The sequence below is a fragment of the Telopea speciosissima genome, chromosome 5, assembly GCF_018873765.1.
Source record: "Telopea speciosissima isolate NSW1024214 ecotype Mountain lineage chromosome 5, Tspe_v1, whole genome shotgun sequence".
Classification (NCBI taxonomy): domain Eukaryota; kingdom Viridiplantae; phylum Streptophyta; class Magnoliopsida; order Proteales; family Proteaceae; genus Telopea; species Telopea speciosissima.
The window spans coordinates 5,889,732-5,914,326 of NC_057920.1; the positions used below are offsets into that span (position 1 = coordinate 5,889,732).

At 39.0% G+C, this 24,595-nt stretch overlaps 1 protein-coding gene across 4 annotated transcripts in view; it reads right to left on the bottom strand.

Moving 5' to 3' along the window:
* The window catches only part of LOC122661961 (5'-3' exoribonuclease 3-like), a 34,875-nt gene extending 11,125 nt beyond the window's left edge, over positions 1 to 23,750 (bottom strand). Inside the window, exons 1-19 of one of the 4 annotated variants that reach the window (XM_043857483.1) lie at positions 23,451 to 23,750; positions 14,320 to 14,422; positions 14,148 to 14,224; positions 13,811 to 14,002; positions 13,537 to 13,656; positions 13,375 to 13,437; positions 9,300 to 9,449; positions 8,976 to 9,140; positions 8,596 to 8,673; positions 8,390 to 8,493; positions 7,593 to 8,028; positions 7,286 to 7,381; positions 7,021 to 7,116; positions 2,337 to 2,407; positions 943 to 1,071; positions 788 to 864; positions 663 to 703; positions 475 to 549; positions 208 to 365 (exon numbers count right to left, since the gene is read on the bottom strand). In XM_043857483.1, the coding sequence (XP_043713418.1) occupies positions 208 to 365; positions 475 to 549; positions 663 to 703; positions 788 to 864; positions 943 to 1,071; positions 2,337 to 2,407; positions 7,021 to 7,116; positions 7,286 to 7,381; positions 7,593 to 8,028; positions 8,390 to 8,493; positions 8,596 to 8,673; positions 8,976 to 9,140; positions 9,300 to 9,449; positions 13,375 to 13,437; positions 13,537 to 13,656; positions 13,811 to 14,002; positions 14,148 to 14,224; positions 14,320 to 14,422; positions 23,451 to 23,654 (2,435 nt within the window). In that variant the 5' untranslated portion in view covers positions 23,655 to 23,750. The remainder of the gene's footprint in view (positions 1 to 207; positions 366 to 474; positions 550 to 662; positions 704 to 787; positions 865 to 942; positions 1,072 to 2,336; positions 2,408 to 7,020; positions 7,117 to 7,285; positions 7,382 to 7,592; positions 8,029 to 8,389; positions 8,494 to 8,595; positions 8,674 to 8,975; positions 9,141 to 9,299; positions 9,450 to 13,374; positions 13,438 to 13,536; positions 13,657 to 13,810; positions 14,003 to 14,147; positions 14,225 to 14,319; positions 14,423 to 23,450) is intronic. The other 3 variants (XM_043857485.1, XM_043857484.1, XM_043857486.1) reach the window with 3 other exon arrangements.
* Positions 23,751 to 24,595: the final 845 nt, after the last annotated feature.

Consider the following 24,595-nt stretch of genomic DNA (forward strand, 5'->3'; position numbering starts at 1 on the left):
CCCTCTAGATATTATAAAATTAAATCATCAGTCAAAATGGTGAAATTAAAAAAGAAAAGAAAGATATATTCTCCTAAATTTATCTAGTGTCAACTGTCAAGGCCATCATATTCAAATGACAAACACACATGGAGGGAGAGGGAGAAAGAGAAATCATTCATTCCTTCCACAACAAATAAATTATTGCTGAAGTTATGGAATGCCAACCTCACATTTGGATCAAGTCTTTCTTTGACTTCAATCCGATCCTTGTCTGACAACTGTTTGCAACGGTCATCAAGAGAAAAAATATATGGAGAGAGAGGATGAGAACATGCCACAAAGAGCATGTCAAACATCACACTGTTCCTCCGAACTTCCTCCTCCTACAGCGGCATGTAAAATATCATAAATTTCATTGGAAATAAAGACTGTTAGAGTAAAAACAACATCAAGAAATCAATTTCATGAAACATTTTCTTTTGAGCAACTTACTGTCAATGTATGTTCAATTTTTTTTATCTCAGCAAGAAGGCGTCCTTCATCAATGAAAGGTAACTTCGCGATACCCTTAATAATAAAGAAAGAGAAAATCAGAAAACAACAGAACAAGTTTCCTTGTCAACCTTCCAACCCATAATCCAAATCACAGGATGTTACACACAAGAGAGAGGAACCCCAACCTGCCACGCAAACCGCTTGCCATTCATGTCAACTTCAAAATCTGATCAACACAACCATCAAAAAGTAAATATTTATATATATTGCCTCTGACTGGAAAAACTATTGCTAAAAGATTGAGGCATACCAGTTGGATAAAAAGCAATAATTGGTGAATTTGGATCGCTCATCAATCTTTGATAATGCTTGGGAAGCGCATGAGCACTGGAAATGGGTCTAAACAGTCAGCAAGTAACACACAACATGGTAAATACAAAACACAAAGCATGGTACTAACACAACCTTGCAGCAGGAAAAACCCCCATCAGTTGATTGAATGGTTTGAAGGGAGCACCTAATTCAAAGCTTATGTTCATCTGACCAAGATCCTTGAGATCAGAAGCAAAGGGTGCATAATGATAAGGATAGAACCTGGAAGGACAGGGCAAATGTGAATATTAAGTTGAATCCAGCATGCCAAAAGAGATGAGACTACTATCATGGTTGGATGTGTATAGACCAACTAGTTTCCTTTATCAGGATTTCTGCTTTTATTCTCCCTCCCCCACCCCCCACAACCCTCTTTTTCTTTTTTTCTTTTTTTGGTGGGGGGTGGGGTAGTGGGAGTCACCTGGAGTCATTAAGTGGTGGATAAGCTTTCACATTGCTAGGTAAAGGGAAAACAAGCTCTGAATACAACCCTCCCCATGACATTTGCATGACAAGGATATAAAGGTACCCTTTAGAAGTATACAATATATGTCTTCTCTTCCCTTAGAATAGGTGCACTCCAGGCCCAACAAATCCCGACAAACCCAAATTATCAACAACTTTTACCTTAAATCCAGTGCATTCAGAGCACAGCTATGCTCATATTTTCGCTTTCAAGGGTAACATTAATAGAACAGACAATTATCATGGAGCTCAGAAGAGCCAAAACTAAATAGTTCAATCCTAATGGCTCAAGAAAAAATTTACCATGACCAGATATTTTTAATCATATAAGACACCATGCATTGTTGCATTTTTTCCATTCAAGCGGATTTCCTGCCTGGTAATTCCTAGGCAGAACCCAGGACTAATGATCATCTGTAACATGAGACATATTATATTACTATGATCCTAAACCATTTTGGGTCCAGTAGCACCAGACCAAAATGTTGCAGTAGATGTAACTGAAAAAAAAAACTCTTGAACTAATTGGCGCATAGACAGCTGCGTTGGTGATCAAAGTCGGGCCACCCTTCTACCCTCACATAGCAGCATTGTGCCAGTAACCATTCGCCATAATACGCAAAAATAAGCCCCTTTTTTTTTATTTTTGCCGACAAGGCAGGTTTATATCTGTCTAAAAATTTACAGGAATGAAAGAAACATGTTTACTGGGCCATGTGGCAAGTGTAATCAGGCTGACACTTCAAATATAAGGGGAGAGAAAGTGTTAGAATACATGGATCATTTTGGCCCCTCTCAGAGTGAATAAGATTATTCTTTGGTAACTGGAGAGGAAAATATTTTATTGTCTAATATGCCATCAGATGAGAATGCAGCAGTTGACCAATTTCAAAGATCACGTCATAAAGTAAGGTATACAGGTTAACTACATCTCCCATAATTATGGAAAGGCCAGACAAAACCAAATGAATAACAAGCATAAACCAAAGTGACAAGCAATAAACAATTAAAGGCACACCCACCACTGCCATGAGCAAACCCCTTCATAATAATAGTGCATGACCCAACACAAACCTTCAGTGTATTTTAGGACCTACCAAAGGAAAGAAATTGAAAATTATATTAGCCTAAAGAAACGAAAATTCCATAAAAGACTACAATGAAGTAACACCCTTTTTTGAAAATAGTCAATTAGTCAACTAAATGAAATACGATTTGAAGCAATAGTACATGTTTTTTTTTTTTTTTTTGGGTGAATAAAGTATTTAATTAACAAAGAGAGAGAAAATACAGGGGGGCCCAAGGGGGGAAGAGAGAGACAAACAAAGCCGCAAAAGCCAGTCAAGGGGAGGAACCGACTGGCTGCAAAAGGGAAACGGGGAGGCCCCAGGAGACAACAATGAGTCTGTTCCTTGGGGAGTCCCTTACATGAAGGGGAGGGAGGAAGAAAAGCTTAGAACTAACATCAAAGAAGAATTGCACATGTTAAATAGTAGCTTTGATATTTTCACCAACATGCTTTTATGCAACGTAACAAGAACAAATTCAGGTTTTGATTAACTATAGGATTGAAGGAATTTGGTTGAATTGATTTTTTAACAAATAATATCAAGACAAACAAACTTAGGTAGTTAGATCATGTTAAACTAGTGAGAAGCTATGAAGCACCGAACCTCCCATAATAAATCACTCACACACAAGGTTCGAAGTCTTGAAACCGAAATATTTTGCGAAACTGCAAAATTTCGACCGAAACCTACACAGGTTTCGACTGCTGGTTTCAAGGCCCAAATGGCCAAATTAGGTCCCAAAACTTCTGGAAAACCCTATTTTAGGCCCTCTAAACTTAGTGGAACACTTGGATTGTAAAAAAAAACACCCAAAATGGTAGTTGGTAGTGTACGTTGTACGCTGCTATATAGACAAAATTTAGTACTAGAAAACACATAATTCAATTAAAACCATGGTTCAAAATCTCGCGATATTTCGCCGAAATATCGCTTAATTTCGTATATCTCGAGCTTACCGAGATGCGAAATCAGGTCGAAATGAAAAAATACCATATTTCGTCGATATCTCGTGAGATATCGTGAGATATCGACGATATCTCGTGAGATATCGACAATATCTCGATATCTCGTGAGATATCGACAAATATGGTATTTTGGCTTAAAGTGTCACGTGAAGGGGGCTTTAATACAATATTTCGCAAATTTCGGTCCATATTTCGACCGAGAGCTGCATTTGCTAAGGAATTTCAGTCTTTTGCCTATTCTTCCACTCTTCCAAGCTCTCATCCAACACTCTAGCCATTGTTCAAGCACATTGTTGTCGGATTTTCGCGGTAAACTCATCGGAGGGTCATCTAAGCTCATCATCCAAGCTTTTTCCACTATTTAAGGTAAATTCTATTCCTCTAAAACTATTTTTTGAAAAGACTATGTACAAATTTTGTTGGATGGTGATGATATTAATATATGTTAGACACGGAGGCCGATCTATAGCCTCACGTCGAAATTTTTTTCCATATGTTTTTTTTTTTTTTCTGGTTTTAAAAATTCATTTTCCTACAATTAAAATAGGAAATAATTAGGGGTAATATGACTTAGATGGTAATGAATTAAATATATGTTAGACACCAATGGCCGATCTACGGCTTCACGGTGTCGGATTTATTTTTCTGCTCTTAAATAATTATTTTAATTTTCGCACATACCACTCCATTGGCATCGGATTATGGTGCATCACAACCTTACGATGGATATAGATATGGATCATCATCATATGGGAGTTTAGTGGGGTAGGGGACTATGACTACTACCCCAGTCCCGATCCCCAGGACATCTTGGATCATCTTTTGTAAATAACATCTTTGCATACCCTAGCGGACCTAACTACCAACCTCACCAGCCATACATGCAGCCAATGCCATCGCTCTCTTGGCGCCAACATCATATCACAGTGGATCATCTTCTTCACGGATGGATCGATTGGTAACCCTAGTTTATATCCTAGGATAGGTTACCTACGAGTATGTTGATGATTCCATTTACGTGACACTTGTGGATGACTACACTCGTTTCTTCTCCGATTCTATACCGTGGTCCACATATGTCCTTCAAACAGAGAGCAATGGACGTCGACTCGGCGAGGCATGAGTGGGATTGATCCAGGAGGCACAAGCAACTACTATTAGCAGTTTAGCACTTGTAATTTGTAACTTAAGTTGTGATTTCATTGATCTATGAACTTGTGAGTTGTGACTTGCGAGTTGCGAGTCTTGTGACTTACTAACTTTGACACTTAGTGTATTGCCTTTAAGGCTTTAAGCGAGTTATTGAATATTATGGAGTTTATGAGAATCATGGCACTCATCAATGTGTATTGGCTTTAACTTGATATGTGATGAAGTTAAATACTATTATTAAATATTAAGCGCCTAATCTATGTGTATTTAACTATTTATACATTAGGGTCGGCGACAGTATGTCAATCAAGGTGCAAGCCCAAAACACCAATTTGAATTCACATTTTTACAATTTTATGGTTTAAATGTGTTTATTAAGCTTAAATAAGGCTGTCCATGAAGTTTCGAGGCCTAGATATGGCCAAAAACCCCGAGATGGACCCCGAAATATTGCAGAAAAATGCAATATTTCGGTCATATTCAGCGATATCTCGGATATTTCGGATATCTCGGTAGGCCCGAGATACCGATATATCGCGAGATATAGTACTATGATTAAAACAACTCAAATATGCATTAGGAATGAATAAACAAAAAATTAAAAACCATTTCATAATTACCAAATGTTTTGGGTTTCAGTATCGTTTCGCTAGTTTTGACAATTTCGACTCAGAGGGAAACTTCCTAGAAAACATCAGTTCTTGTGATTTTTTGCCAAACCACTCCCATATCTTTAAATGAACAATTTATTTCAGCGAAATTTCAACCCAAACTTGGTAAGACTCCAGTATCGCATCTGATTTCGTTTCGACCTTTGTCAAAACCGGAAAATTTTGCGAAATTCTAGTCATTTCGACCGAAATTTCAAACATTACTTTTCGGAGCATGCATTTGGGCCTTGAAACCAGTAGTTTGGTCAAACGCCCTCCAACCAACGGAGTACGCATTCTGCATGCAAAATCCTCTCAAAAACCCTGAGAAAGTACTAGAACAGTTTGTTTAAGATACGCAACAAATGGTTCAGGACCACTGTTAGAATATAACAAGTAGCAACAATCCAGGCAGGGGCCAGTACTAAAAAACGTGAGGCACTCCCTCCTGTGCGCCCATTAGCTTGGCGTGGGAAATGCCAATACGCACAGACAGCGTGTAGATCCTCCCTACAAAATTTACTAGAAAATTATACATATTATCTTAAGGAGGTGTACAGCACCCTATGTACAGGCTGCTTTTTCTCATGAGATTAACATAAATTCTCACCTTTATTAATAAAAAAATTACTTTGTGGTATCTGACATATCAAAGACAATTACAAAATACAAAACAGTCACTTAGTTCGATGGAAAGGCCTTTTTGAACTTTTAATGGCTCATTTACAAGTCCTGCAAAGTGCAGTTACTTATTTTCTCCATTTTCTGAAATGCAATATTGTGGAGTTGTACTTGTGAATCGGTACCAAGTCAAGTGGTGATGGATGAGGGCCGGTTGGGGAAGAGGGGGAAATCTGAGAAGAAACTCAGAGTTGCAGGGGAAAGATAAAGCACATAATCAAAAAGTCACTCTCGTTGAGCAAACCCACTTCTTTTCTATTCAATTCTGTGTTTCCAACGTTGGGTACATGCAAATATGAAATTATATAAAGGAAAATAACAAGACTCCTAATTAGACTCTAAGACTAAAAATAACTTGCAATTCTAACTCCATATCCTATTCCTACATATCCAACTCAAAACAAATAAAAGACATAAAAATTAACTAAACTAATTCCAACCCTTGTTGGACCAAAAAAGCGGAGATAGGATGTTGAGATGGATGTGTGTCAAAACTCGGAAGGATAAGGTAAGGAATGACCATATCAGAGCTGATTGGGAGTAGCTCCGATATAGGATAAGCTACGAGAAAGTCGTTCACTCGTTTGAGGTGGTATGGCCATGTGCAACGGAGGCCTCGGGTAGCTCCAGTACGGAGGAGCAATTTAATTCAGATTGTAGGAGCTAAAAAGCCAGGGGCAGGCCTAAATTAACCGTAGGAGAAGTGCTGAAAGACATGCATAGCATAGGACTCGTATCATATATGACTTCAAATAGAGCTGATTGGAGAGCAAGGGTCCATGTAGCCGACTCCATTTAGTTGGGATAAGGCGTTGTTGTTGTTGACAACACAGCAAGTTTCAGCTAAATAACGAGCAACTTAGTGTCCCAGCATGGTAGGATGAAGAGTGCTCTAACAGTTGACTATGATGGGCTTATCAATTTCCATATGAATTTTACAAAAGGCCAAATCAGAGCCAACTCATCTTATTTATAGTTTTCACCAAATAGCCAACCAAAATTTATGAGTATCCATGCGGCACTATTATGCTGAAGAGATGATGTCACACAACAGATGTAACAACTATAAGTAAAAGATAATGAATAAAAGCTTTTCCATGACCAAACCTACAAAGAATGAAATGGGGCTACAATGGTTTAACATAAAAGACATGATGCTTCCTTCCTATTTCAGTTCATTTAACTTACAACATCCTTCCGAATTGTTTCAAGTTCATCGGGGGTTTTTGCAGAAAACTTTTCATCATAGTACCTCTCTTTCCACCCCGGCTCTCCCAATTTGACCTGATAACATGGGAAAACATACCACAGATTAGGAACACCCATTAGTGGTAGCACTCGAAAAGAAAAAGAATTAAATGCAGATACAATACCCCACTTCTTAAGAGGACTGAATCTAATTAACGTAAAGATCATATATAGAATTTTTCAGATAGCATCGGAAGATTTAAACCTTGTCTTCTTCAGGATTTTCAGAGTTAAAGAGGTCAGACTTCTCACGAAGTGACTCCTTAAGCTTCATTTTCAACTCCTCCTTGTTTTCACATATCTAACAATCAAGAGAGAGGGAAGGTTAACACTTCAAACAGAATAACACCCATGAAGATCTATCTATTCTCGCCACTCGCCGGTGAAGGTAAATAAAATAATAAGAACATTAGCCTTGCAGTCAGTAGCACTAGTTCCAAATTGTAGCTTACAGAACAACTGACTCAGTCAAAATTGTATCAAAGCATCCTCCTATTAGGAAGAAGACATACTTCTACTTCTTCTTTAAGATTATTTTCAGCCTCAACAATGGCAGCACCAATGGATGACCCTGAAGACATGCGTGCAACTTTTCGGCCTTGAATATTAACTTCTTTTCTATCAGGTGCTCCAGATTGCTTGCTCTTAATATTAAGTGCTGACAGAACCATGGTAGCTTGGCCAAGCTGATTATCTTTTTTTTTAGATACTGAATTCCCTGAACTGTAACTGGATTCTGTTTGTTGATATGGTGAAGGCAAAGGAGCAGAAGCAAGACGAGAACCATGATAACGGCCAACTGGTACTGCAGAATCAGTTCCACGCTGAGGCTCAGCGTCATCACCTCTTTTTGCTTGTGCCTTTTCACGCTTAATTCTTTCTGACTGCCGCTGCAAAGGAAACCAAGAACTTAAATCAGAACTGAAAATCTGCACCTTAAACCCCTTCCTCTGTTAGTAGATTCTAGAATCAAGCCTTGAAAAGATGCTACTATCCAAGGATATGAAGAACAATGCAAAAAAGCAGTCCAGATTCACTGTTTTAGACCATAAATTGAAATCCTAAATCGTTTACATTGATCACTCCTTTGGGTCATACCCATAAGGATATAAATTATGGCATATCTTTTAGTCCATAGTATTATGCCTCCCCCTTCCCCACCTTCCCAACCAGAAGAGGGCATCAAAGTTGAGTTAACTTGCTCATGCCACCTTTTAACTGATAAAACCCCACCTCATTAGGCTTCTAGTTCCTTGAACATACTGCCAATCTTCTGATGGAAAACAACAACATGATAAATCAGGAAAACGGAGTAATGGAGCTAACCTGATGTAAGCGGGCTCTTTTCTGGAATATTTTATCTTCATAGGACCCTACTGCTTGAATGAAATGCTCTACCCTGCTCAAATTTGGCTAGAGCAGGAGGAAACACGTCCCAGAATAAGAATTAAGCAAGCCATGAAAGGGACGCAAAAAGTAAAATCCAAAGAGAGAAGATAATGATCAAAAGAATACCTTGTTTGATTTGGTCAAATACCCACCCATTGGCCCAAACTCCTTTTTGTACACTGCAATTAGTAAGTTGATTGCACCCTAAATACAAGGGAAAAAATGCTTTATCAAAACTTTCCCAAACCTCCTTTTAAACATGATTGAAGTCTTCAAAAAAGAACATCGGAAATATTTTTAACCGTATTTAAAATTTTCATCAGGCATCTTTTTATCCTCTTTCTCCCCTTAATCGGAAAGGAGTTTCTTCAATATCATCAAAAGAATTAATCAGCCAAATTTTGATTAAAATCACATTTTTTCATAAAAAAAAAAACAAAATAGCATTAATGCTACATTCACTCAAAATAATAGAATAATAACGAGAGACAAAGAGAGTATCAAACCTCGCGAATCTCCAGCGTGGGCATATGTGGCAGAAAATCATTGCCGACAAAGAAACATATGAATATAAAATCATCCACAATGCATTCAAAATCAATCTCAAATGGAGGATTGGGGATCTGCATTTCATATTCCAAGTATTCTCGAAGAGTCCAAATGTTGAGAAACTGCAGAAAGTGGAATTTAGAGGAGCAAGTTTGACTACATTTTGAAAAAAGAACAGGGAAATACATTGAAAAAAATAGGCAAGAAAGAAGAATCATCTGATCATCCTATGGCCTACAAAGACTTCAAAGCAAAGTATGAATCCAATTATCCAAATGTACCTGGTAAGGCTTTTTGGCCACAGCAGCCCCTTCACCTTTCTCATCAAACTCTCCTGACTTTCTCTTTGCTTTTCCTTCACAAGCAGCTGCTAAATGGCCCACTTGGCCACATAGGAAGCATTTGTCTTGTTGTCCAGGAGTGTAAACAATCTGAAAGTTGTCATTTAGGAGTGCAAACTATAAGCAGTTCACATTGAAAAAGAAAAACAAATGTGCAAGCACTTGTACAAATCTTACAAGAAAGGCAAAGACAGACAATGAAGTTTCCAAATATGATTACTTATCAATAACATAGACATTTCGAGAAGGCAACATATAAGATACAACATAAATTTATATTGACGCCACCTTGGCATTGGATTCTCCAAACACATCATCTTTCTCTTATGTGAAATGTGTGGAGATCTTTCCAAATGCACCAATTTCTTTTACAGCATCAATCGATCCACTAGAAGTCTAAAACAACTGGGAAGGGAGGGAAGGTCTTTGTGACTAGTGCCTGTGGGTCGTCTTCTGTGATTAACTTTCTGAGAGAACGAATTGGTTCTCTTTTGGCAGCTCATCTCCAGGAAAAATGCATGCTCTCAGAATTTTGATAAAATTTCATGTCTTTCCAAGAGTGGATTTCATTAATAAAATAATGCAGAAGAGGAACAATGCACACTTGAAATATCAATTCAACGAGCTGTTCTCCATTCAATTCTTCTTTGTCTCCTTAATGGAGGAATTGTAGAGGGGGAGGAGCTCATGATCTCATCTCAGATTTCAGCCTGGAAGCCAGTTTCATCATTTCATGATGATGCAAACATTTTGATCACCATGTTCTCATCGGAAGTATTCCTAACCATTGACCACACCATCCACATAATAAGGATCCAAATTTCAAATTGCCGCATCATGTGCAACATGGTCAAAGAGAATGCTGACCGCACCTCGGTTCACTCTCATGATGTTGACAAAGTGTGGAGCACCTTACTTCAGCATGACTATGGCTAGCCCAAGTGCCTGTGATGAGGAAACCCGGATCAAAATACCCTATTGGGTTCACTATGAGCCCACCTGATTCAACAAAAGTCCAAGCACTAGAAGGGAATGGCAAACTTGTAAATAACCAGATTTTTCAAGGGGCAATTTGGTCGTTCAATAGAAGAATGGACAAAAGGAATTAGATTTATTGAATGAGGGAAGACTTGAAAGTAAAACTAAATAAAGGTTAGGGGGTAGAAGGAGGGGTCTTTTGGAAAGTAGAAATAAAAGGATTGAAACAACACCCACGCATGAGGTTGTTTTCAACCTCACGACAGCCAAGGCCAGAAGAAGGGGAATCTGTTTCAGAGATGGAGATCTACCTCAATAGAAGTCCAATCGAAGTGAGACTTTGGGAGAGGGATCGTTACTCAAATCCTTCTTGATTCCAACCAGCATCAAACTAGAACAGCTGATAATAACTACAGGAAACTTCTGTAATAAAAACCTGGCGGGTAGATACAGGTCCAGGTTTGATTTCAGTTTGATATATTACAACAGGGTTTGATTTAGGGTGTAAGAAACTAGGGCTAGGGTCGCCCTAGGGGGAGGGGACTTCTCTCTCAAGATTCCAGGTTAAACTGGAATGGGACAATGGGTCAGCAGCCCCTTTCTTTTCAGGCTAGCAGTACCGGCAACAGGAGAAAACCATAGATAGTGCTAGAGAAAGAAACCAAACGGTAAAGGAGAAGAGTACTGAAGACAAAAAAGAATAGAGGAGGAAGAAGAAGAGATGAGAGAGAGAGAAGACCAGAGGAAAAGAATCAAACCAGGGGAAGAGAAGACAGCGCCAGTCGAAGCACACAGTCAGTTCTCACAGCAGCATATAACCAAAATTCCATCATTCAAAAGCTAAAACTTCCGTTGGTTATAAACTTATATTTAAAGAGGGAATAAAGACTCCTAACTAGATTCTAAAACTGAAACAAACTCAATCAAACTCTAAAACCAAAATAGAATCCCAAACTAACCTATCTCCTACACCTTTAACTCTAATTAAAACTTCAATAAAAAGATAAGGGAGAAAGAACGCTACCTGGACACGTGCAGTGCGCAGCCCCTGCGCCCATACACAGGGGCACGCGAAATGACCGCCGCACCCCCATGGAAAGGCGGAAAATCCGGAGGGTGCGGCGGTCATTTTGCACGCCCGTGTCTAGGTACAGAGGCAGCACACCGCATGCGCCCAAGTAGCGTTCTCTTTCCCAAAAGAGAATTAAAAAATTACAAAGAATCCCAAAAAATAGAAATTAATAAAATCCTAAAATATCTTACTAGACCGAAACCAAGTTTGGATCCAGTTCATCTCCATCTGGGCTCCCCAACGGGTTTGGGCTGGTTCATGGAAGTGCTGCTGGATCACCTGTTCTGAGCTAAAAGACAACTCCTTTGGAAGATCCTTAGTTTTAGTGCTCGTCAGGGAGGAATGTAACTATGTAAGACAACAATTTTCTAACATCCAATTAAATTATTTTTTTTTGGTTAAGGAAAATCTGCTTCAAGGATACGCATGGTCAGATTTTATGTGCTGTTCGACTAGGTTTTCAATTTGAAGAAATATAGGGATTTAAAGCACGAGAATCTGCTGAATTTGGGAGATTCACGGATTAGCACTCAGCCTTTGTCTTGCCTAGGACTAGCAATGGAGAGGATTTGAGACATGAATCACCAATACCATAACCAAACCTCAATACAAAACCATACCCTCCCCACCCCGACAGACATGCTTGGGCCTCACTAGATTTATAAGGTAACAGGGGCAGGTCTTGAGGTGGGGCTTGGAAGGTACCCCGTGCAACTCAGGATTAGTCTTATTCGGCACTCGGTGTTCATTCTCGTGATTGACTCAGCTCAATATCATCCAGGGACTAGGGCAGCTGTTCCCTTTGGTTTTTCAAACACCAAACACAACCCTTACAATTAAAGTCAAACCATGCCCAAAACATTAGGACCAAAGCTGAAAGGACAGCTAAATCCATTCAATTTTGTGTGCAGACATTGAAAAAAAAAAAAAAAACACATGAAGCAAAAGTACAGATAAGCAAAGCTTTCAATTTTGTGTTATATTCCCCTTCCCCAACCCCTCAAATTTTGGTCCTCCATATAAGATTCAACTCCCTGTCATCAAATTGTATTCATTTACCAAAATTACCCTCCTTCGAAATTTAATTTTACCTCCCCTTGCTACTCTAAGAATTCTATAGTGTAAAAGAGCCATTTATGCTGAATTGCTGATGCCATAAATGCAAACAGGATGGTTACATGTTTACCCAACACACCCACACACACAGAAAGAGAGGGAGTAAGATGTGGTTGGATTAAAACTAGAATTGTAGAAAGCCCTAAAGAGGTAAAAATGGCGAAAAATGAGTTCACTTGGGAACCCATTGTGGAGCAATATGACGACAACAAAAGATAATTTGTTCTCTTTCTTGGTAATTCAGCTCTTATTTTCTTGAAAAATCAACTCCTAGGAAATGAACTAGTTATGAAACTTGTAACTCTTTTTCCGATTCCTTTTTTTTTTTTTGAAAAAAAAAATTGCTATTTGTCTTGCGTTGTACATGACAAGAAATAACATCATGGCACTGGAGATTAAGAAAGAACCCATCCATGCAATGTGTAATTCTCCTCCATGGGAGCAAATTGTATGATCAATCAAGATACAACCACTTCTTTTGAAATTAATATGAAGTTGTTTTCCAGATTTTTATATCGCATGTTGAATAAGAAAATATTTGTGCTTTTATTACTGACAATTTCCTTCAGATTTTAAGACAATGGCTGTACAATGCTTTCCTTTCAAAACAAAAGGAACCTTACAAACTATCACATGATAACAAAATAATATTAAAATACTGGAAGTTCAAAACTTTAATTGTTCACCACCCCCCGAGTCCCCAGATCCTATTTTTTGCATTTGCAAAGACTGTTTACCCTTAAGTAATTCAAACTCCCACATTTGCATCCCCACATGACCACATGAATTTTTATGTAAGATTAGAAACAACCATAAAACCAACCATATTTAAAGCAACAGTGCACTAACCTCTCTCAATATTGAAAAATGCACTTCATGCGTAGCCAGGGCCAACATGATCAAATCTGCATCCTATAGTACAAAACCATAAATTTACCAAGAACAAGCCCAACAAATATAAATAAAGACATAAAAGCAGATTCCGTGAATCGACCAAAGGAAAACCCATACCAAACCATATAAGCAGTGGTGTGTATTCGGATCATAGCCAGGAAGATTTCTTTGAAGGCGGATGTACGACATAATTTTGTGTTCCCCTTCACCAGGAACATTTGCATCCGAAAGGATAACCTTCAAAAGAATCAATTAATAAGCAAAAGCCAGGATAACTTTTATTAACAATTGCAAAAGAACCAATACATACAAGTAGCAATATTGGAGGAAGATGAGGTAAATCAAGGAGAAATAAAAGTATTGGAAGAACGCATTAGAAAGGATAACCTACCTTAATGCCTCTCCATCCTGGGTCATTGTTTAGTCTGAGATGAACATAGTACTGCAGAGCAATTGACAAAACAGCCATGAATTCAGTCCCAGGAGTTATAACATTGGAATCAAAAACTTGTGACTCCTGTTTTGGAGGTAGCTTTCTGCCCTCCTTCTCAAATTCTTGCCGTAACCGCTCTTCTTCTGCTGCCTGGCAAGAGATAATTACCACTCAAAAACCACCACGTATTATAACTTAAAAACTAAACCAAAAGAAAGAACAAAAATGAGAAGTAGATTTTATTCAAAAAAATAAAGTGAGAAGAGGAATAAGGAAATTATCTTAATGCACCTACCGCTTCCGCTGCATCTTTGGCAGCTCTGAAACGCCTAGAACGTTGCTGATTCATTTTAGCCCTTGGAGCTACACCATCTACAGTTGTTTTCAAAAAATCAATCAAGCATATTAGATAATATATATATATATTACAAACATAAAAGTCAGAAGCACCCAATGATGAAACTCACCAATAGCCATATAAAGAAGCTTCCGTGGCCGCACCATCACAAAGAGTCTATCAATGTAATCAAACATGCACTGGAATACCTCCTCAAAAGTCGTTGGAGAAGGCTGAATAAATTTAAATCAATTAGTTGAAACATGTGTGTGAAAAATATATTAAAACCGAAATGAAAAGGATCCAATACATCCATTTTATGGCATTGAACAATCAGATTTTTTTCTCATCCGTTGATAAGATCACTAGTAAAGCACAAAAGAGATATCAGCATGCCACATATTAGCTCCAACTACAAATAAGGGCATATTAATGCTCAAAGATTATACTGTTGATCAAAACAATTCAATGAGTACAGCAATAGAAGACACCAGAATAAAAAGTATCACAATTAATCTGACAAAGATTACCATGAATTATGGGAGAAAATTTGGGGTATAGGAAAAAAAAACACAAGGTTGAATACACAATTCACCAAAAAAGAATAAGTCTACAGACAACTTTCATGCCAATGAATCACTTATAATAATTGTCATTCTAATCAATGTGCCTAAAGTGGTTACTGCATTTGGGCATCATTCAGACTCGTTGATGGGGCAAGCTTGTCCATGTGAGCTAAGACGCAATGAACAACTATCTAATTGATTAGAAGGATCTCCTATGATTGCGACCCAGTTCAGATTTGCACACCTGACTCTCCAACTACTATAGTTTGATTTTGAACAACTAGTTTGAAGTCAAGACTTCAGGACTCATCTATCAGGTAAGTTACTAAGTTGAAGAAAAATGCCATAGCTCCATTTTATATTGAATACATGTCCAGAGTTGAGACTCCATGATTCCCCCATAGGATAAGTTGAAGGAAAATGGTGTTTTCCATGGACGTGAACCTAGGGTTTAGGCAGATCAATAAGTTAAGTTTCAAAGTTAAATCTCTTATTAACGTCATCCACACTAGGGGAGTTATTTTCGAGGAAACCAGACACAGGACCACATGGTGCCTCTACGAATGAGTTTCTTCACGTGGCTATCAGTGAGAAAGCAAAATACTCTGTGTAAAACCTTGTGAGTTGGGGTATAATAAGTCTGTTTCATGTGTCATGTGCGATATCTGGAATTTAAAACCCATATCATCTTGCACTGTGCTCTTTCAAGGAGTTTATAAGCTGTTATGCTTCCCAGACTTTGGTTGATTTGACTATGGCATAAAATACAGAGGAAGAAATTTGTGCATGCAGTAGATCCCCCTCAAAATTGACGAAGGAGGTTGCGTGGGAAAATACTCAATTGTTTTTTGCTTGGTTTGATAGGAGGTAGAGAAGCGCCCCCCCCCCCCCAACCAAACAAAAAAAAAAAAATTTCTCACAATATAATCTCTGTGGTTGAAAAGATGGTGGGAAATCTCTACATGACTAATGTCCGGTGTCCTCTTAGATGAAGTGCAATGCAATGGAGTAGATTACTCTTGGATTCATAGTTGTCACGGCGGTTAGGTGACCCAAGGCATTGGAAAGGGTAAAAAATCAAGGCACCAAGTAGGTGACCAAGGCGTCCAAGGCGCCCTCCTAAGGCGACCAAGGTGCCCAAGTCGTCGCCTAGGCGACACCTTGACAACTATGAGTTGGATTGGGATTTAAAACCCAAATTCTTCTTGAAAAGCATGGGTCCCCAAATCATTCTACTTCAATGGCTAAAGACCTTTTTGTATCATCCTCATCACCCATGTGTGCATAAAAAATGGGGAAAAAAATGACAAATAAAAAGACTACATATGAAAGAGCAGAGTTTATACAGCAGGAAGCATGACACAAAGCTGCTGCTTTAAACATGGGCAAACTAATCAAGACTGACAGCCAGAAACTAGTTGATGAACTATCACTTGTAGTCCATCAACTACTAAACACCTCCCAACTATTATCTTAGTCAATCGTAGTAGGTGCCTTTTGTACCACCATAACCAACCAATAACAAACTGTGGGTTCAAAAGCCTGAACCTCGCAACAAATAGAAAGTCTGTATGAGTGGATTAATGAACTGGTTTGAATTTTTCCACCCCTAAATGAAATCCGAAGTCCCAGTCAAGTTGAAGCAGATGCAAAACATGGGAGAAGAAGAGGCTGAAACAGCCTACGGTTTAGGATTCCCAGCATTATTAAGAATCTAAAATCTGTCTGATCGTGGGTTATTTTGTCAGAGTTATTTTTTCTTCTGATTTCAAGGCCAGATTAGGAGTTGTTAGTTTCCATTCCTGTTTTGATTCTTTATTAAAAGGTGGAATAGGACAGTCAAGTAAGCTGGTTGATTGGTAGTTCTTTAGTTCTATTTTGTTTCTGCATTTCCTTTTCAGTTCAGGATTGAGTCCAGTCAGTCCTATCTCAATATTGATTTGGTCTTTTCAAATCTTACAAATATGTGTAAAGGCATACAGCCTACCCCACAATTTGATTAATTGAAGCTCTCACTTTTCTGCAACTGTGGTTCTATGGATTCAGAGGAACCTAAGTGGATTTCAAAGTGGGCTGTAGGTGGATTCCTGAAATTCACTATCATCCTTATCTCCTATCTTCTTATTCCAATAATGAAGGTCAGAATTATTCATCTTTCTATATCTGTGGTTGCCCTGTTTTCTTCTAAGTTTCAGGTTGCTTTCTTCCTCAGTATCTCCTTACATACTGGTCTGATTTACCTCAAATTCATATACTAGTTTCTGATCTTATTTCCACTGAAGCTCTGGGTTTGTTCTTAAGGGAATACTGGTCACCAGTCAGTTCTAATTCTACTATTAGTTTACCAAATAGGGCTTCACCATAAGTCTCTATTCTGTTACCAGAATTGCTAACATAGAACATAGCAAAATAAGTAATTGAAAGATTTTGTTGGAATTGTTCGTTTGGAATTTCTCGAAAAGCTAATCATACGTTCTTCTCTCCATCGGAACAATAGGGCTGTTATGCTCATTACTAAACTTGTTTAAGAGACAAAATATAACCAAAGTATATCTTTTTTATCATAGGTTAAATCGATCATTAGAAGAATAATTAGACAACAGATTAGGATACATTCTGCCAAAATGAAATTTCCATGGAAGAGAAGCAAATGAAACACTTTCATAAAAATTCTCATAGAGATGAAATTTTCAGTGTGTACAAGCCAGGTCATGAATTAGTAACTGCATTCAATCTCCAAAAAGGTCCAATTGTTTCAAACTTCCTATTTTTGGAAGGGGATATTTACGGAATCCCCATGAATAGGATCAAATGTTATTCCCTGGTATTTACATGAGATTCTCCTCTTTCTTATTCTTAAGCAAGCCTCCGAGAGGGCTTAGTTGATCCATGATTTATGTTTCATCTTTCTGATGTCAGCAGATTCTTGGGCCTCGAATACAGCCGCAAAAATCATAAGGGCCTGGCCCATCATCCACATTAAGTGGACCAGACCCGTAGGCCATAGGGCCAACCAGCCTTGGCTGGCCAACTCATGTGGGTTAGGTTTTTGGCTCACTCAAAGCCAAATCGTGGGGGACAGCTGGCTGAAGACTTATTTGATATCTTTTGTTATTTGTTTCCTAAGTTTCAGCTTTTGTTTACTTGGTCAAGACTTTAGTTGCTTAGTGAACAAGCCTCAATATTCCCTTGTAAGAGGCTTCTAGTTCCGCCAATCGCACCACTGGTCGCACACCTTTTGAGATCATGCTAGGCCTTCAACCATGAAGACCCATTGACTTGGTACCATTACGCCCTCCATAGTTCAAAATCTCGCCAAAATTTCAGAATTTCGGATATTTCGGTGGGTCCGAGACGAGATGGTAGGTCAAAATGAAAAAATGCAATATTTCGGAAATTTCGAGAAATTTTGGTCATCTCGTTTCGGAACTTCCAATCTAAAAATGTACCATTTCATAGAAATTTCAGTCATTTCATTTCGGTATTTCACTCATTTCGGCATTTTGCACCTCAAAATGTCCAAGCAAAGCTCATAGAAAAAATACAATGTTTCGGCAAAATTTCAGAGAAATTTCGGGCTGGTCAAAATGGCCTTCCAAGACGAGATTTAGTACTATGATGCCCTCACATACGGGTAAGCGTTGAGGAGGATGAGCTTCTGAGAAACATCACGGAGGTTCACACTGATGTTCGTCGTCATCGCCATTAGTAATGATAGATACAAGGCAGCCGCTGACCGACATCGTCGTTTCATCAAGTTTCAACCAGGAGATTTGGTTATGGTTCATATAGCTTCAGAACGACTCCCTCCGGGTACCAATCATAAATTGCATCCTCGCAAAATGGGTCCGTTTAAAGTGCTGAAAGCCTGAAACGCATTGGCCCTAATGCTTACATGTTAGAGTTACCACAAGATATGAAGATTAGCAATGTTTTCAATGTAGCTGACCTTACTCTATATGTGGGCCATCATTCGGACGAGGGTGATACTGAGCATGCTTTACGGCTTCCCCCAATTTGTAGCCCCAGTCGACAGAAAAAGAAGATGTCCTCGACAACAAGTTTACTACGATGCGGGGTGACAAAGGCTACTACTCTTTCCTTATCAAATTGAAGGGATGATCTGAGCTTGATTGTATGTGGAGCCAAGCCAACAATTTAAAACATCTTAACACGGATTTCTACGAGCGATATATGTCATTCCTTCATTTGTCAGAATCGAATGATTTTAAGAGGGGGGAGCTGATGTCGACAGATTCTTGGGCTCAAATATAGCTGCAAGAATCACAAGGGCCTGGCCCATGATCCACATTAAGTGGACCAGACCCATAGGCCATAGGGCCAACCCTCACTCAAAGCCAAATCGTAGGGGACAGCTGGCTGAAGAGTTTTTGATACCTTTTGTTATTTACTTCCTAAGTTAGTTTCAGCTTTTGTTTACTTAGTCAAGACTGTAGTTGCTTAAAGAACAAGCCTCAATATTCCCTTGTAAGAGGCTTCTAGTTCTTTCCTTTTTACTTTGTATTTCCTGTTTTTAGAAAGTTTACACTGCTTTGCGCAATAGACTGTGTGAGACAGTGAAGTGAGAGGCCTTGTGGATGAGATGTATAGGAGAGAGTGAGAAGCTCGATCCCCAATCGATTTCCTTGTGTTGAGGTTACTGTTCTGAGATTTATTGCACACCTGAGATTATATTGAAGGTCTTGTGCTATTGCTGGAACTACGATTGAATACTACATGAGTGTTTGGAAGTTTCCCTCCAGTTGTAGATCATAGAGGGCTGTGTTACTCCTTGCGGTTTTACTGGAGTCCTGGACTGGACTTTTCTCCCGAATTTTCGAGCCTCAAAATCTCTCCATCCATCCATCCAGTACTGCTGTTCGATAGTGATTTCAGGAACACCAGTGGTCCATCAACTCTGCGGTAAATTAGTAACTAATTCTGGTTCATACTTTCTACTTTTGAGACCTTTGAATATCTCAGCATCTAGCCCTTGTTTTGGGCTGAGATTTGGAGGATTTATTCATCCCTAGTAGACCCCCACTGTAACGCCCTAGACCCACATCACTAGCATGATATTGTCCGCTTTGGCACGAGCCCCAGAATGAAGAAGGAATCTGGACAGGATGCAAAATAAGAAAGCATTTTCCCTATGAGAGTGATAGGTCCTACTACCTATTCTATGATCCCCAAAAGCTCGTACTATGGCAAGGACATCTAAGGATCTCCCAAGCATAAAGTGTCTCATCTCATCATGAGCGTTTGCACCGTTTGTGATCGTAGACCACCCTCCGTTTGCTGGAATACAAAGAGAGAATGAGCCATAAAGAGCGGAGTCAGCAAGCAAGCAAGCAAGAAAGCCGTTGTTCCCCTGTGAGTTGTTTTGTTTGCCTTCCCTGTCGCTATTGCCTGCAAACCCTCTCGTTTGGTTGATCAGTCAATGTCTATCCATTTTTCTTTTCTTGCCCATGGGCCTCACGGTTTTAAAAGGCCTCATACTAGGGTGGGGTGCTTGAGGTTATCAATTGTCTAGGAACTTCACCCCTAAGCGATGTGGGACTAAAGTTTGTACTCCCCCAACAATCTCCCAAATCCCCTCGTAAATGGCGTTTCTTGGTGGGAACCCCTCAACGATCTCCTAAGCTGGCCGGTACTATGTCGTCTCTTGGGTGTCCATGGGCCAAAGCGGATAATATCATGCTAGCGGTGTGGGTTTGGAGCATTACACCCACTCGATGGAAAAATAAGGCCCATCCAAATGAACCTTTGAAGTTTCTTGGTTTCTAGGGTTTTAGCCCTATTTCTGAACTGTGGCAGGCCATATTTGGCTGTTGTTTATTGTTCTCTTTGGCTGGGGTTATTCAATATCTTGCTAGGCATTGTTAGGAGTTACAAGGATAATTTTAACCTACTGTTCCTACCATTGGGTGGTTATTCATATAGTGTTATTGGGTCTGAAATCAGTGTTGATTTGGTTGTATTTGGGATTCTATTATGGGGTTGAGTCACTTGTGACCTAGCTCTACATTACTTTCATTCCCTTTGCGCTTGTTTCGAGAAAGACATCCATCAATTCCGATTCTTCCTTTTTTTCTTGATTCTTTTCCAATCAAGATGTATGGACCCATGGATCTCTGTCTATATAGATCCTATTCATGAGTTAGCGAAAATCTGCAAAAACTCTATTTGCCTTTGCCTTTCTATGAGTCACTTACTTTTTGCATATGGCATCAACACTCCCTTTGGCAGCATACACTAATTCGGAACTTAATTTGAAAGCCATATTTCAACTCGGTCATTTTCAAGATGCCCCTAATACCTACGAATGGCAAATGATTTTCCTTGTGTAGATCCCATTTCAATGGGAACTTGATGAGTCGATCCACCTAAACGTCTTGCTTTTACTGCTATATTGGGAGTTAACTCACGTATTGCTTGACGTAAAACAGATAGTGGATTTGTTTCTATCTTTTTTTGAATCTTTTTCACGGCTCGATAGAAAATTTGATAAGTCAATGATTTTTTTTCGTGTTTTAGAATACAATTAACCAACATGTTAACTAATCAATTAAGATAAATTGGATTGGATTTTGTAGTTTTTTCTTCAGCAGTACCTCAACATGACATGAGTGTAAAAGAGGTTTAAGAATTAGTTTTCTTTTTAGAAGGGCTAAAATAACTTATTTTAGCTTTTTCACCCCAATCTCAAGAGATATGAAAGATCTCACTCTAGGCCATACATACGGCTTCAATCGAATACAGCTTTCCACAAAATTCTATATGTATCTATGAGATCGAGCATGGAATTCTGTTTACTCACTTGAAATTGAGTATCCTTTTCCCTTCTTTTCCTCTTAGGATTGGGAATCCTGTATTTTACATATCCATACGATTGAGTCCTTAGGTTTCCAAAATAGTGTAAAAAGAAGCGCTTCAAATCATTTTATTCTACTCGAATCTGTTCTAAAAAAGTTGAGAGGGTCGTCGCTTGGAGCGATGGCAAGGTCTCGTTACCACCAGCCCAGTAGCGTGGGTTCGAGTCCTGGGAATCAAACTCTCCGTTAAGGGGGTAAGGTTGCCTACCATCTACCTCTCCTAGACCCTGCGAAACGTAGGAGCCTTGTGCAATGGGTACGGCCCTTTTTCCTATTCTAAAAAAGTTGAGGTGTTTCGAATTGTTTGTTGACGTAGACAAGGTCTGGGAAAACCTTTAAAATGATTTGAATATTGGACCTTGACATATAATAGTTCAAAATTAAATCTATTTAAAAAAAGGATCTTTTGTTTCAAAGTATCCTGCTCATGTCACCTTACGAAACTTTCCTTATTGGGCTAGCCATTCACTTCACATGTTTCTAGAGCTTCACATGGCATCATCAAAGGATACAAAACTTGGATAAGAATCTACAATGCACTAGAAAGCCCTTGTTGATGATCCTTTACTCCAACAGCATATAGGGCTCCTCAAATAATGTGATCTCACACCGGGTAAATCCTTAACCCTTCCTCCACTTACTACGACTATAGAATGTTCTTGTAAATTATGGCCATAGTCCCCCATGATTGACAAATAGGAGTTTAGGCCGTAAAAGAAGGCACCGGCCCATTCCCCCTTGGTTTTCCTAGTAGTACTAGGAGTTTTCTACGCAAGCTTCTGTGCTGTTCTGTTTAACGTGATATGGGCACAGTAATTTCGCTAGCAGAGAAGACTACTTGACCAGAAAATTAGACCTATCTGATCTCTCTACTTCAAGGTATAGAATTTCTTCACATTCAGCCCTATTTCTCTGTTTTAATGATCCTGGCTCTGGTAGACAGTTCTAGAATCTCTCTTTTGGGACTATAATCGCATTACAATTTACAACTGCATCCCACCAGAAGTCTTCCCACAATCAAAGATTATTTTTACATACAATGATAGAAGGATAAAAGCTGGGAAAGTTAAGATTTTGAGGTAGTCTCGCTAGCACACACTTTCTCCATAACCTAATCCTACCTCCTCTACCCACGTCATTCTTGATATACTGAACATGAGATGTTAATAATACTTGCACAAGGGAGAAGATAGTCAATAGTTTTAGCTAGTTGTGACCTGATAATTCACTAGAGCACAAAGCTCTCAATTCAACACAGCCATGACTTAGCCGTTCCTTTTGTATATGTCCTGTTGATTGAAAATGAGTATTTTCTGCAACGGTCAAAAAACTTGTGCCAGATGCAGAATATCCTGGGCAGCTTTTTCATTACATCCAATAAACCCAGTAACTAGTCTCCCTGGTACACAATTGAATGGAAAGTATATGGAACAACACTTTAGCAAATGAGTTTAACCACGTTGTTGCCACCGAATCTGTGCATTTGGATCTTTCAATAAATTATAGTTAATTATCATACAAATAATAAGAGGAGGGGGGGGGGGGGGGAGAAACCAATGGTTAAACTCCCTAAAGTATTAAGACCGGATTAGACTAAGCATGCTTTGTGTACTACACTTATTCTGTTTACCGAAGGAAAATTTAAAAAAAAAAAAATTAGCATTTCATCATTCCCAGCTGAGTACCATTGGATAAGCTAGGAGCACACTACTCTGCTTCTTTGAGTTGCATAAAGTAATCGCAATGAAAAATAAAATAAGAAAATGAAGGTGAAAAAGATGAATGAGTAGATAATAAAGTGGAGAGGAAGAGGTACATACGCGGTCTTCGGGATGAAAACAGGGATGAATGATGCCGTTCATGTCAAGATAGAGATTGTCGAATTCTATGTTGTTAGGGTTAGGCTTACTGGTGTCGACCGGGATAGCAATGTCATTGATCTCGACCGGTTCTTCTTCCACAACATCCACCACCACCAACGGATATTTCTCCGCCAACCACCTATAGAAAGCTGGAACCCCCATGATCCACCGTTCGACCTCGAGCTTCAACTCTTGATGCTCCTCTAAGAAAACAGAAGATCAAAATAATTCAGAAATAATGACCTAAACTCCCAACCCTCTTATTAGATTCAGGGGGGGGAAAGGTATTGAAGAGGGGATGAGAAGAAAACGAGGGAGGGAAAGAGCGTTAGGAATATTCTAAAAGAATTTCGAAGTTCCTCTTCCACACGGAGACGAGAACCCTCACGCTTGTTCTGGGTTGTATAGGTTTAGCCGTTTAGGGCTCAGCATCAGTCGTGTGTTTCCCTCAACAAAATACAGGACATCAGTACAGCTTGACAACCGACAATACCGGTAGATATTTTGGATTTGGATTTAGATTTTTTTTTCTTTTTCATGTTGCGTGTCACCCGCACAGATACGATTTGGAAGACCCATCATTGCAGTAGAATCTGACGGTCCATAAGCACTGATCAGTGCAGCTGGAAATGATCCATCCATGCTTCTTTTTTTTCGGTTTGGGAGAGGGGTCTACCTTATCCGCTTATTAATATCTTACATGTCAAATCACTATATAATAAACGGAGAAGGGGATCACAATGTAAGAATCTTAGGATGCGATAGAATATGACACGGAAGGACACTTCTTAAAGTATATTGATTCAAATCCTTTACTATCGAACAGCCCGTCAGGCCCTACTACCAAGATACAGCAAGGTAGCAAGGTAATAAATGATCGCCTTTCCCCCACTCAGGTAAGATGCTTGGGCAAGGGTAAGGTGGTTATTTCTTGCCTTATTGTGTTTTAGCAATAGGATCTTGCCAGACAGCTCGACAATAGAAGATTCAAATTGAAAGTTTATTGGAAAAAAAGAGTTACTGTCAGCTATGTTTGGATGTCAAGAAAAAATATATATATTTGTTGATAAAGAAAACAGAGGTTTTTAAAAAAAAATTAAAAC